Source organism: Centrocercus urophasianus, unplaced genomic scaffold (genome assembly GCF_019232065.1).
Source record: "Centrocercus urophasianus isolate 14NV4802_14NV808 unplaced genomic scaffold, USGS_Curo_1.0 seq_13, whole genome shotgun sequence".
NCBI lineage: Eukaryota > Metazoa > Chordata > Aves > Galliformes > Phasianidae > Centrocercus > Centrocercus urophasianus.
The window spans coordinates 1,527,923-1,542,637 of record NW_024884475.1 but is presented as its reverse complement, the minus strand read 5'-3'; the positions used below and the strand labels follow the sequence as shown (position 1 = coordinate 1,542,637).

Below are 14,715 nucleotides of genomic sequence, written 5' to 3'. Positions count from 1 at the left end.
AACAAAGCAAAACAAGGTTTCAGAGGAACAGAGCAAAATCTTTCGGCATCACCTCTCCTTCCTATCTCTCATCATCTAGAAGGTTGAAAACTCATGTCACTTTTTTTTTTTTGTAGCTAAAAAAGAGAATTAAAAGTAAGGACTGCCATGTTGGATGGGGCCCTGGGCCACTTGACCACTGGTGGCCCCCTGACCCACAGCAGGGATGAGGAATGATACCATTATTTAACATCTCTTCCAATCCAAAACTGTTCTTTTTTCTATGAAATGGAAGGAGAAAAAATACAAAAAGATGGTAAATACTGAAGGGAAAAAAAATAAGGATTGGTTCTTATCCTTATTGCAGCACATTCATTCTCTGTTTAAAAAAGAAAATAAGCAAGACATGCAGCACCTCAGGCTTTCAAGTTTCTATTTTGAGGAAAAAAACACTGCAAACTGAATGGGCATTTACTTCTAAAAACTACAAATTTGTTCATTAATGATTGTCTAGCATTCACTGATCTTTCAAAAGTTGATGGCACCGTTCGTAGCCAAGAGAGATGATTATAGCCTGTATTTCATACCATATCACACTTCTTGAAATTAAATTCCTTTCTGAAGCTGCACAAATTAGAAGTTACCAAAACGTTCTCAGTCATCTAATGCCTCAAACACAATGGATCTTCCTCTGAAAGAAATAGGGAGGTGCTCCACCCTCATTTTTCATCAAAACAATTTCAGTATTTTTGCAACCTTACAAAGAAAACGGTACGTGAAAGGTACAACATGAAGCTAGCTAATGCTTTTCTGCATTCTTTAACAATTACAACATTTATTGTGTATTTTACTATTTTGTTAGTTGCAAAGTATAGGTCTGTTGCCAATAATTCATTTGTGTACCAACAGGAACTACAATATGCAACCCTCCCTCTATGCATTACAGTAATGCTACAGAGAGACATTCAAGAATATTCACCTGCAGCTCTAGAGTGCAGCTGGCAACATAATCTCATGTTGTCTCTGCTCTATTGTCCCTGCCTAAATCTATGGCTTTAAATATGGGCAACCAGGGCTCTTACAGGTCTGAAGGAGATGTGAGAATACAAACATGAAGACAAAACTGATGAATGTGAGCATGAAACAGCCTTGGAAGGATCATCATCTCTCTATCTAGGATGTCTGGGGCTGTTGTGGGGGGGACAGGAATATCTGTTCCACTGGAGTGCTATTTAACAACAGAATCACACAATGAACAGGTTGGAAGGGACCTCAAGGATCATGAAGCTCCAACCCCCTGCCACATGCAGGGCCACCAACCTCCACATTTCATAGCAGCCCAGGCTGCCCAGGGCCCCATCCAACCCGGCCTTCAACACCTCCAGGGATGGACGGGGCATCCACAGCCTCTCTGGGCAGCTGTTCCAGCACCTCACCACTCTCTTTGTAAAGAACCTCCCCCTAACATCCAAACTAAATCTTCCCTTCTTCAACTTAAAACCATTTAGTCAACAGACTAGGATACAGCTGGAAAGGATAAGAGGCCAAAAGCCAATCTCTCAAACAGAGAATATAGACCAAATTCAGTCCTTCCTCCCATGTCAAGAAAGGAAGACTTTGTACATTTGTGGGTATTTTTTCCTGCAGTGGAGCAGCAAGCAATAAAATTAACAAGCAGCAGGAAAGTTGAGTTTAGTGTGTACATTAAACAGAATTAAGAGAGAACCATGCATTAGAACTGAAACGTGAATGCCTGCAAGTGATGGAAGTACATTAAAAACACCTTGGAAACAGGAAGTGAACAGAAAATCCCCTACTCTGTGCTACAGTCCAAACAAAGTTCAAACACTTACCCTTGCAAGACCACTAACAGCCGTTTGCTCCTCCTGGCATAGGTGGACTGACGGACGCTGTGCTTTTGCTGAGCCTCCAGGACACCAGAGAGATAACGCTGGAAGTGGGCTGCACTAAAACACTCAGGGCTATCCATAGTCTGTCGATAAACTAACCACCTGAAACAACAGAAAACAAGAACAAAATAAGTGTTCTGACATCATGTTTCCATTTACTTTTTGTTTCGACCCACCAAAAAGAAACCCGACAATCCTCAAGACTCCACATCTCTCATAACACATGGGAAAGTGGAATTTACTTAGTTTTCTATCATTTCAGCATGAACACATTCCTTCATTCAGTGCCAAAAGGGTTTGTGCTTTCTCCTTGTTGTGTTTTTGTTTCTGCGTTTTTCTTTTTTTTACACAAATGATGCACATCATCACAAGAGCAATCCTGATCTTCATTCACAATGCAGTTATCAGAACTTAAACTAATGTGATTTAAGAACTCTGGGCATGAAAATATTTCACTGCGAGATGTAATAACAGCGTTTGTGTGGAAAGCTTGCTGAAAGTTGGCATTACAGACCATTCAAAACTCACCTGAAGTGCTCACCCTAGAAAAACAACCACCAAGATATTCCACATCAGCTTCCTAATACGAAGACTCTGAGTTAAAAGTGACACAAGATAACAGTCCAGAACCTTGCAGAGATTCAACTCTCTACGGTGCTTGGCTGTAAGATTTAAAATGTCTTGTTTCCCAGATCAAAGATCTATATTAACACACAGAATGGTAAATCCCTACAGTGGATTTGTCTTTTTGCAATACATGTCCTGAATACACCTCCCTGCTGCACATACAGAATGGGAAGTAGGGCAGATTAAAAACAATGCTGTTGAAAGGATCATTAATACAGTCTTTTCTCCAAGAAGAAATGATGCATTACCACGTAAGTCAGTAAATGGAAGCTCCTAACATTGTGACAAGTTTACTTCCATGCTTCAGACAGGATTCATTTGGCCCTTTTATGATTCAGATGCCCACAGCATCAGTGGCAGTTCCAGATAGATCAGATCTATAATGACACCTCTGATATTTGGAATAAGGAGTATCAACAAAGAAATTTTGTGGTGTTTTTTTTTCCTCTGAATCTACCTTGCATTGCAGTTAAATGAGATACCCAAAATAATTGAGTTGTACTCATTTAGTGCTTCCCCATCAAAAATACACCCTAGCCTGTGCTGTGCAGAAACTATTTAAAAGTCCCTGGTAATAATTACAAGAATAAATTCAATAATACACCTAATTACAAGTCAGAAACCGAGATATTCTTTTACAAAAGTGAAGCATTCCTAATTCTATTTCCTTCACATCGAGCAGCTCTGATGATACACAACACCACTGCTATGGACACTGAAACCAGAACCATACGAACCTCCCATGCTCCTTGTTAAAAGTGATGAGAAAAGCACACAGATCACTGGAGCGACATCCTGGAAGGCCTGTTATGATGGTGATAACCACCTGAAACACAGGGGAGGAAAGGGAAGAACTTGAAAGATCAGAAGTGAGCCAGCAATGTATGCACACAATGCTCTATATCCATAAAACCTCAAATCATAATACAAAAATGAAGTGGCATTAACTCACACAAACAGCAAGGCAGCGAACAATGAGTGTAAAGCATTTACATATTCAATCAGATAACAGATCATTTAAGAAAGATGTTTTGTCATTGTTTTTATACCTTAAATACAATGAAAGGATAATCAAATACAACAGACTATTATCAAAAAACCATTACATCAAAACCTTACCTTAAAATCTACACTAATGTAAATATCAATGCAAATGTGAGACAGAACACTGCAGACACCAAACAGGTTATGATGAAAAGGGTAAATTTAAATACATACAACAGTGTTTGAGAAAACAGCTCCAAGGAAGTGATGATGTATTTTGAACAGCCCTGCTGTCAAACACAGAGAAACACCAGGTTTCTGAAACTGAATGCTGAGTGTGTCGTAAGGAAAACTGATGACAGCTTTAAGCAAAACTCTGTGCAGCTTTGAGGAGGACTGGGAAGAGGCTGCACAGTAACAGCTCCAACATGGCAAGAGTTTTTCTGCATACAGCAGCCCTGCTGCCATTCTTTGCATTCTTTGAGGTGTTCAGAGAGGGATCAGAGCAGAGAAACCCAGAGAAAGAGCCAGAGTGCAACTCCAAAGCATATATAGCTCTAAACCATGTGGTACAGAGGCAAGCAAATGAGCTCTGGAAATGTGGTTAAAAACCACTCTGTGCTGTGCTGAAGGAAATTACTCTGGTAATGGCTCCTATTACTAACAGATTAATTACCTTCTTCCAGATTCTAGCCATATTATTGCTGAAGACAGTCACCTGTACATTATTTGTATCCTGCCTTATTTTGGATGCCCACAGGCACTGACATAGAGGAAAAGATTGAGTGCTTTACAGAAACTGGTATGAATGTTAAAAGAATCTTTAACCATTCACAAAGACATTTAAACCAACTTTAAAATCAGATCTAACACCAGAAGGAAGGGCTTATTATTTAATACTTAAATTAAGTGTCAGTATGGTGGCTGAGCTAGACCCTAGGAAATAAGGCTGTCATCATATTACAATATTCAGAGAAAAAGGCAGATTCCTGCTGCCTTGGTTTTCTTGCTGACAGCAGACTTCAAATGCTGGAAAGTTACAAAGAAATAATTTCTACTGAAATCCTATTTAAAGCACCCCGTAAGTTTGACAATTGTTGCTGCCCCTATAGAGAACAGAATGTTCCACAGATAATATCAGCAAATGTTAAATATCATGTGCTACCTCCATGCTATTTAAAGGACTTATGTTCCAGAGAACAATTCCATTAAATTATTCAGCAATTCATAAAAACAAACTACTGCTTCGGGGCTGAATCTCTGGACATGAGAGAAAAATGTTCAGTTGAAGATCTGCTCCTCATTTTCTGCCTCTATTTTATCAGGTTGAAGGGCCATCAGCACTTCCAAAAGATTGTTCATATGAAAAAGAAAAAATAAGTCACATCAACAGGGAAACAGGACAAGGCAATTTATTCTAAGGAACAGACTTGAAGCAAGCTCAGGATGAACTGGTGGTACTGGAAAGGAGGCAGAGAGGGTTTACATCTGTCTTGCAACGGATGACACTGCATCATAGAATGGCTTGGGTTGGAAGGGACCTCAAGCATCACCAAGCTCCAACCTCCCTGCCACATGCAGGGCCACCAACCTCCACATTTCATAGCAGCCCAGGCTGCCCAGGGCCCCATCCAACCTGGCATTGATCACCTCCAGGGTCAGGGCATCCACAGCCTCTCTGGACAATTATGTAGCAAACAGGACTAGGGATGGGAGGCAATGCTGTACTGCTTGCTTACCTTATCGCTTTCGGCTCTGCTGTCAGGAATGGTTTCTGACTGTTGCAATAAAATGGGAAGATGTGCTGACATTATTGGCTCACGACTCACACTGCTGACAGCAAAGTGCTGCATGAACCTTTCAGGAAAGAAAAGATATGTTCTCCCAGTTAAGAGCAAAATACTTCGTTTGTATAACTAGCTGGGAAATTACTCCAGTAGCATTGTGAAAAGGTCAAACAGAAGCTTCCCAGGGAGGAAATAATTCAAAATAATTCAAAAACATATCAAGTGGGAAGACAGGCTTACTACATAAGCAATTTCTAGACAAGCATTACGTGCACCAAAATATTTTTTGCACTGTTCCTTTTGAGCCTAATCCCTTAGAAATAGAAATCATTTCTCACCTCTCTAACTCTGGGAGGGCAGCAGATATTTTCAGCTCATTGCATCTTTCCCCAGGAGGAAAAGACAAAGAACTGAACAGCTTCTGAACACTGGAATGCCTAAAAAAGCACAGAATTAATTGGTTAGTTGAAAGAAAAGCCTAGAAGTTTTTCTTCTTTAAACCAGATGGCACAAAAAAGAAACAACAAAAGAGCGTTGCATTAAGAATGCAGCAATTTCTTTTTGAATCATTATCAAAATCCGTGTCAGCATTTTTCTGATGACAGCACATAGTTAACCTACAATTACACGTAGCACGAACTTACAGTCTCTTTTGTTCCACAGACAGGAATTCTTCCTGGACAACCCTTAAAGATAATCCTGAGTTTGTCTGGTTTTGCCATGAAGAGAAAACCTGCAACAGCAAAGGACAACTCATAAGAATCATTAGTTTGCAAAATTTGTGTTAAGACTTGCCTTCATTCACCTATAAGATACATTCATCTTAGCTAGCCTTACAACTGTCTTTCACAATACTGGTTTTGTTGAAAGTATTCAAAACATGGAGTAAGTCTCCACAGATTAGATTTGAAAGCTTTACCAGACTGGAATTACTTTAAGAAATAACTTGATTGAAGCAGCCCAGTTTCACATTTATCACTCAGTCCTGGCATGCCTAACTACTACAAATGCAAAGCACTTATAGTCCAACTGCAGCACAGCAGGAACTGAATTCATATATATCTCCTTTAATTACTGTTCCAATTACCATTAGGTAAGACTGCAGCAACCTTATTTCTAGAAATTTAAGAAAAAATGCCTTTTCACAACCTACTAAGTCCTCATTTCTCTAGGGAACAGTATTTTGGCTGACATTCTATTGCTCTGGCCAAGTCACATTAATATGAATGGCATTCTGAAACTAGAAATCAGATTCAGATGAATCATGCAGTCGTTTAAGCATTCAGTATTTCCCTTCTTCTTCTAAGTAAAGGCAACTGCCATTGTCATTTTTCACAATAATTTTCTACAAGACGAAACCATTTGGGCAGTGTGAGGAGGAAGACTGCTTGCCATTAACACATAGGCATCCCAAGCACAATGAACACCGAGACAAAACACATGAAAATAAAATAAAGTTTTGATATTAACAAAAGCCTGAATTGCTTCTGCAGAACGAGCCATGCAGCCAAAGAAATAATGGCTTCAAGAAACGTGTAGAAGAGACCAAGGAAAATGGTTACGAGGGATGGGAAGAGGGATTGGTAAACAGAAAAATGTCCTCTTTAGAAGGCAAAGGGCTGGGTGAAAATGCAGGTCAGATTGGGTGAGAACTTGTAAAAAGAAACCAAGACAACTGGTTTACAAAAAGTGTCCCTTTTGTATGACTGAAAAGAGAGGAAAAAAGCTGCTACAGTATTATAAAATACGAAGAAAACCAGAGAGAATCCCGAAGCCCAAGCAAGGCCACCTCAACTATCAATTACAGTGAAGATGTGAGAGAAACTGCTGCCTCTTTGCAGGATCCTCCAACCAGATTCCATTGCTGCGTGCTTTAAGTCTTGCAACCAACACTGCAGTTACAAGGAATAGAAAGCACTGAGATCTGAAGGGATGGGGAACTGCTGCTTTCTATTTCAAGGGGGGCTTAAAGTAATTAGATCATACTTACACGAAGTCTGTTAAACAAGGCACCACATGTGATACAACTGCAGAAGAGTAAAACCACGAGCTGCAGTTCAGTGAATCCTTGCAGCTACTGGTCTGTCGAGCAACAAACGTGTCTACAGAACTCCAGCTGTATGTGGTTTTAGAATAGATTTTGGAGAAAAGCAATAAACAGCTGAAGAAAGACACTAACAAAATATAATACCTGATTCACATGGCTTACATACTGAGGAACACCTGGTCTCATGCACAGTCTTCGTTCATGAGATACCACCTCCTAGACAAACGACACGTTTCATCCACTTGAACTCGAGCAAAGTTTGATGCCAGATCAGAAACTGATAAATCCTAAAAACTGTGACTTGGTTGCTTAAGAGTAGGTTCCACGACACCATCTGCAATGAATCTGGTATGAACTGAAGTGAATCAACAGGATTGTGAGGAAACTGTTGGATGACCATCGTGGAGCGCTGTGATGCTTTATAGAACAACAACTATCTAATGAATAACAGTGGAATGCACCAGACAAAAATATGAAGCAGGTAAGAAAGAAAGCAAGAATGAAGACACAAGCACTACTGGAATCAGCTGGAGTGTCAATGGTGAAATAATTGAATCATTACAGTTGGAAAAGACCACAAGGATCATCAAGTCCAACCGCCAATCCGTCACCGCCGTGCCTACTAAACATGCCCCAGTAGAGGGGGACCTGAAGGTGCTCCTCAGAAAAAAGGTCTGCTGTTAACTCTAGACAATATCACAGAATCACAGAATGGCCTGGGTTGAAAAATGATCATCTGGTTCCAACCCCTTTGCTGTGTGCAGGGTCACCAACCAGCAGACCAGGCTGCCCAGAGCCACATCCAGCCTGGCCTCGAATGCCTCCAGGGATGGGGCATCCACAGCCTGCTTGGGCAACCTGTTCCAATGAAGTAGTAGTGCAAATTCAAACTGCAGACAACTCTGAACTACTGATGAGCACTGTTATTTTGTCTATAGAAGAAACAAATACCCCTCTCTACAATACTGCACACAGTTTGGATGTCTACAGTCAAAAAAGAAACAAATCAAAAGAGAACTATTACAATGATTAGAGGAAAGGAGAACATTTTTATGACGGCACACTAAAAAGGATCTGGTTTTATTTCATCAGGCCAAATAAGCCAGAAAGAATAGGTCTGAAATCTCTGAATAGCTCAAACATTCCCACTGGGAAAACTAAATAAAACCAGGTTTAAAAGTAGACCTAATAAAATCAGTTAGAAATTCAAAACCAAACAAAACATCCCCAGCCAAACATAGTGGGAGAAGTCAAAGCACTTAAGATAAAAGAAGGAGAAATTTTATGGAGTCATTAATGCTACCAGTGGGGACTGTACACATTGATCTAGGTGGTCTTTTCCAGTCCAGGCTTATGATTGCCTGCTAAAACCCCTGTGAACTCCTAAAATCTCCAGACTCACTTCCTCAAAAGCTATTGTTATAAAGTTTTGCTTATTAAAAGCCTCTGCATTCGAACGCATGAGGCCAATTTACTCAGAAAATAGTACAATGCCATATGGGATACTTAAAGACTTAAACCAAACTTCCCAAAGGATCACAATCCGAACGTGTCTAACCACAAGAAACACAATAGAACCTCTGCCACTACATGCAATTGCTGTAGCCAATTATACACCAGCACTACATTTAAAATGCAACCACTAGAAAACAAGCCTTAGAGCAATCACTGACTTCAGAAGACAAAATGAAAGCACATGGTGACCATTAAGCCCTAACAAGCAGCACAATCACTAGAAATGCACACTAAGTTGAAGTTTCTCAGACTTAGTGCAAATTCCTAAGACCAGGAGCAATCAGCTCTTGGGAAGGACTACAGGGCAGGGAGGCCTGAAGCCGTTTCAAATCTGCAGAAGAGTTGCCACAGCTCTTGCAGAAAAGCCAGATTCCTGGCTAGAAGAGATCCTCTGGAAGTCTCCATACCAACCTTCTGATGGAAGCAGGACAGACCAGCTTAGCCATTCATTTCCCCAACCAAGTTTCCAAAACCTTCAAAGCTGGAGATTTGCTTTCTGAGTTCCCTATTCCATTGCTGCAACTCTCTCTGCTGAATACCACTCTCCTAATATTCAGTTTGCACCTTCAAAGATGCAGTCTGTGGTTACCTCCCCTTGTTATCGGCCACTAATGAATAAGATCTCTGCAAAAGCCCTTCCTACAGTTGTAGGCTGCTATACCTTGGAAAAAGGTGAAATATGAAAGACAACAAGCAGTTTCTAAAATCACAGCCCCCTTTCAATACCCTCCATCCATGTTCACAGAAGTTTTCAATCTATTTCCTAACCTGTTGCTCCATCAGTATTAACCACCTCTTCTCCCTTCTGAAGTGTAAGCATGGAGTTGCAAGGAAAGGTTTTGCTTGTGATAAACAACTGAAGAATGATTCCATATCTTAAGCTTTTCTGCATCTACTTACCAGATGACAAGCTTTAGCAGCTCTTTAATGTGAAAAACAAATCCCTTTTTCTTTGTAAACGTAGTTACTCAAGGCAGATGTTAACACATTCAATTCTTGTCTCTCAAACATGAAGGATAATTGTTTTGAATGTGGAGAAAAAAAAAAGGTTCTAACCTTTATTTACTTTACCTGTGAATAAAAAGCTTTATAAATCTTGGTTTTGGGAAAAAGTGCAATCATCAGAAAGTTGTCTCGGGTATGGAATTCAATTGGTAGATGAGCAAGCAAGGAGCTTTTGAAGTCTACAAAGAGAGCAGCAACAATGCCAGTCGAATCCTAGAAAAGGAATAAACAAGATAATTTGTGAATAACAGTTATTAAAGTGAGGAAAAAAAAAGTCTTAAAATGTTAAACATATCAAGAAAGGTGAAAGTCACAGCTGGCACTCATAAAGGTCTTAATGGCTTAGCTTCCATAGAAGTGGTGTGCAGCAAGAATTACCTGCAGCCACTTGCACAACTTCTCACTTTCTACCTTGCAGCAATTAGCAATATCATAAACTTTAAAAGAAAGCATCTGAGATTGTTCCTAAAAGCTTTGAATCCTTAAAAGCACTCACACACACAAAAAAAAAACCACTTTAGTTTTAATATCTATTCCTTCCCCCAAAAGCTAGAATTTTAGGCCTGCTGAAGCATTACAGAGCCACCCTTATCTCATAGAGTCATAATATCATCAAGGTTGGAAAATATCTCTAAGATCATCCAGTCCAACCATCCCCCTATGACCAAAACTCCCCACTAAGCCATGTCCCCCAGTTCAACATCTAAACATTGAACAGCTCTATATCTACATCCATCCATCTCCTTTGACACAGGCACTCCAGAAGAGTAATGTCAATCTGACAGCAAGAGGATGGCAGGGTGCTATTGCAAACTGAGCTGAAAGAACTCTCCTTACTGATTTTAAAAGAAGGCTCAAATTGGGGAACATTTACACAAGTAAATCAATTCAATGGTATCAATTCAGTGACATCTGCAAACAGGACCTCTACCCTTTGCTGACTCAGGGTTTAACTATAAAAGTCATCTCCTGAAGTCACTGAGGTTACTGAACAACAATAAGAAGGCATTCTAGGAGGAGAATTTCTCTTAAGAGAAAATGCTTTTAGCTTTTGGGCCCACAGACTTAGATCTGAATTCCACAGGGTAACAAAGATGTCATGAAGAGCGACTGAAAAGCAAACTCACACGCTGCAATCTGCATGTGGAATGCCCAATCTAATTATCACTCCATAATATTTATTCACTTGATGACTAATGACCAAAGCAAATACTAGATTCAAGTACTTACAAACATCAATACTTAGTAGAAATTAACTAAGTGTCTCTAAGCTTCATACAGTTAGGATGCCTTGCTAAACTTTACTGAGACATTGAACACTACAGAAGAGAACTAAACCTGGATGTTTGGAGACTGGGGGGCAAAGCAGCCTGCTGGATATTTTATTTTCTGTTACCCTCTAGGATGGCTGGTATTATGCTAGAACAGAGCAGAGTGGTGCTTCACATCCCAGGAAAGTAGAGATTGTGTCTAGCTCTCAGAAGATTGGAACAGGATGTTATTTGCTGTCAACCTTCACAGCAAAGCTTTGCAAGCAATGTGCCCTATCCTCCAGTGCTGGATGTCTGTGATCCCCAACGACTCCAGGAGCATAGTTGGCAGCTAGATGCTCAGAACAGAGAAGCTTATAACACATTAGAGGCAGAAATGCAAACTTTTGCAGGTCAGGGAGAGAAGCATCTTGAGACAGCTGCTAAGAAACTGTAGCTCTTTGTATCTTTTACTTGAATCCCAGCATTTAATTATCCTCCACTTTTCATCAATACTGTGGTCGCAATAACTTGAAGAAAAAACATGCTAACAATTACCCTTCTTCTCCTGACACTTCTTAACATTTAAGCTCCCCACCCTTGCATTACGCCAAGTCAGTTGAACAATAAAATGCTCCCTTGTCAAGGTTTAACTTGACACAAAAATCTGGCACCAGGTCAAGAATGATATCCAGGACCCATAAATAGCAAGTTTTATGAAAGTGAGTGTCTTGAGTCAAACAATAGAAGGAAGGTCAGTGTTAAAATAGCTTCTTAAACGACCACGGGGCAAGCAATACGATGTACAAGACAAGGCAGCTAAGGTAAGATTCTCTCCATCGTTTTGAATAACACACTTGGATTGTATTTTACTGTTTTCTTCCATTATATGATGAAATGGAGGCTACACAATGCCTTCTGGAGGTCACTGAACAAAAGTGTAAAGCTGCACCTGAGGAGAACAGAAATTAAAGGAAACAAAGATTTTTTGGAGGGTGCTTAGCAAACAATAACCTACCCAAATAATCTCTTTTCCACCCTTGAAAAGCAATGGTTAAGGCAGCGTGCCTGCCTTGAAGAGGAAAGCAAAAAGCTTTGCAGCCATGGACCTAACTTAATTTCACTAAGCCAGAAAGGCAGACTGTTAGGTGGCAAGAGTTAGCAAACTAAGTGGAGAGACATAAATTGATCATGAGAATGGCAGAAGTACGCGCCTCACAGCGTGTCTTTTAGCACCATTACTTGGCGTGTGCACAATCACAAGCAGCACGTCGTTCTGTTTCACCTCTCAGCCTGGAGAACACGGAGCAATCCCTCCCTGCACCCTGTCAGTTACACAACGCCCTACGACATGAGACAGACGCTCTCGTGACCCTTGGAGATAAGGAGTGCACTGCCACAAACGTTGGGCTGAAGGTTAAATGTATTCTGAACAGAATGCAGAATTTCACCCTCTGACACAGCGCAGGATTTCACAGTGCCTTGAGCTTCTCTCTGCCTGTTCTATCTAGGTGTTTCATGAATGCTACATTCAGCTTTTTCTCTTTCATTAAAGAGCAGTTTTACACAGTTAAAACACTGTCTAATAACTCACCTCTATTCCTTAAAGCTTCACGGACCAATAACAGACTTAGCCAACCAATGCTAAAACTATAGATCCTAGAATAATGGAATGGCCTGGGTTGAAAAGGACCATAATGATCATCTAGTTTCAACCCCCCTGCCATGTGCAGGGTCGCCAATCAGCAGACCAAGCTGCCCAGAGCCACATCCAGCCTGGGGATATGTTTGCATCACTTACTAGTTTTATACACACTCAAAAACACAACTAACATTGAACACTTTGAATCAGTACCCTCGAAGCAAGGCTTCGATTTGATTAAATTTGATTTAAAAGTTTATGATAGAAGGAACAAACAAAACCACTCACCCCATCATACAGAGAAATGGAATTGATATGGTCCTTTGAAATGGAAATGCTGCCATGGTGGGGATCGCAGAATAGAATGCCATCTGAGAAGAAGTACAATTTGCCTGCCATTTGAAAGGAAAAAAACAAGAGTCGTTTAGAGATATATCAGTATCTCAGCACTGTGTGAAGAATGTCTCTTCTGTCTAAGGAACAAACTCTGTTCTTGCAGGATCTTACCATATTTTCTGTGGAATATACCTCAGCAAAATTTTGCAGTAGCTTTCAGGCAGTACCCAGCACGGTTATCTGTTGCTCACTGGGTCTCACTGAAGAGAGAAGTAATCATGGCTATGTTTATGTCTGCATTTGCTTTAGTCTTACCCCTTGAATCTCACTGATCATGAAAATCATCAAATCAGAAAGGCTCGCAGGCATACAGCAAAGTGACAAAATGATAACAACTACCATGCAGACATTAAAAAAATAGATGTTTGAGGCGATGGTTTCCCGTTACTTTCTCATTAAGAGGAGTCCTCTGTCTGCAGATTCGTCTTGTTTCTCTCACATACACCAAAACACCCATTTCACACCCACTCCAAACACATGCCTCGCACACGCTGCCTAAACACTTCATCACTGCCTCAGATGCATAACAGCACTGTCAGGATGGCCGAGCGGTCTAAGGCGCTGCGTTCAGGTCGCAGTCTCCCCTGGAGGCGTGGGTTCGAATCCCACTTCTGACAAGTTGTCATTTTTCTCAGTGGGCCCCCAGCACCTCACTCTGGGCTGCTCTGTTTGAGCAGCAGTTGGACCGCAGGACCCCTTCCTAACACTGACTGTGCTGGAGTTCTGACACAGCTTTCTGCAGCAGCAATTTTCCTGCATGCCACTGCATGCTATAGCAGAGAGGAGACACAGAATTCATTTGTCTCCTTTTTTCATGATGTCTTACAGAATCACAGAACGGCCAGGGTCAGAAGGAACCTCAAGGATCACCAAGCTCCAACCCCCCCTACCAGAAGCAGAGCCACCAACCTCCACATTTAATACTAGACCAGGCTGCCCAGGGCCCCATCCAACCTGGCCTTGAACACCTCCAGGGATGGACGGGGCATCCACAGCCTCTCTGGGCAGCTGTTCTGCACCTCACCACTCTCTCTCTCAAGAACTTCCCCCTCACATCCAACCTCAATCTTCCCTCTCTCAACTTCAAACCATCTCCCCTCGTCCTACTGTTATCAACCCTTTCACAGAGCTGACTCCCCTCCTGTCTGTAGGCTCCCTTTAGGTACTGCAGGCTGCAATGAGGTCACCCCGCAGCCTTCTTTTCTTCATGCTGAACAAGCCCAGCTCCCTCAGCCTGTCTTCATAGGGGAGATGCTCCAGCCCTCTACTCATCTTTGTGGCTCCTCTGGACCCTCTCCAACAGCTCCCTGTTTTTCTTGTACTGGAGGCTCCAGACCTGGATACAGTACTGCAATGGGGTCTCACAAGGGCAGAGTAGAAGGGGACAATCACCTCCCTGTCCCTGCTGGCCACCCCTCTTCTGATGGAGCTCAAGATACCATTTGCTTTCTGAGCTACAAGAGCACACTGCTGGCTCATGTTCAGCTTTTCATCCATCAAGATCCCCAGATCCTTCTCTGCAGGGCCGAGAACAGACTGGTTGCTGGCAGGGAGAACCAGCTGGAAAGACAAG

General features: G+C 41.4%; 1 protein-coding gene and 1 non-coding gene across 2 annotated transcripts in view; one reads left to right on the top strand and one right to left on the bottom strand.

The window, feature by feature from the left end:
- The window catches only part of DNAAF9 (dynein axonemal assembly factor 9), a 67,288-nt gene that overhangs the window by 16,741 nt on the left and 35,832 nt on the right, over positions 1 to 14,715 (bottom strand). Inside the window, exons 21-27 of the mRNA XM_042812081.1 lie at positions 13,035 to 13,138; positions 9,921 to 10,067; positions 5,932 to 6,020; positions 5,626 to 5,724; positions 5,240 to 5,357; positions 3,254 to 3,342; positions 1,833 to 1,991 (exon numbers count right to left, since the gene is read on the bottom strand). Coding sequence (XP_042668015.1) covers positions 1,833 to 1,991; positions 3,254 to 3,342; positions 5,240 to 5,357; positions 5,626 to 5,724; positions 5,932 to 6,020; positions 9,921 to 10,067; positions 13,035 to 13,138 — 805 coding nt within the window. The remainder of the gene's footprint in view (positions 1 to 1,832; positions 1,992 to 3,253; positions 3,343 to 5,239; positions 5,358 to 5,625; positions 5,725 to 5,931; positions 6,021 to 9,920; positions 10,068 to 13,034; positions 13,139 to 14,715) is intronic.
- Positions 13,677 to 13,759, top strand: TRNAL-CAG. Its single transcript has one exon. It is a non-coding gene; the product is annotated as a tRNA-Leu (tRNA).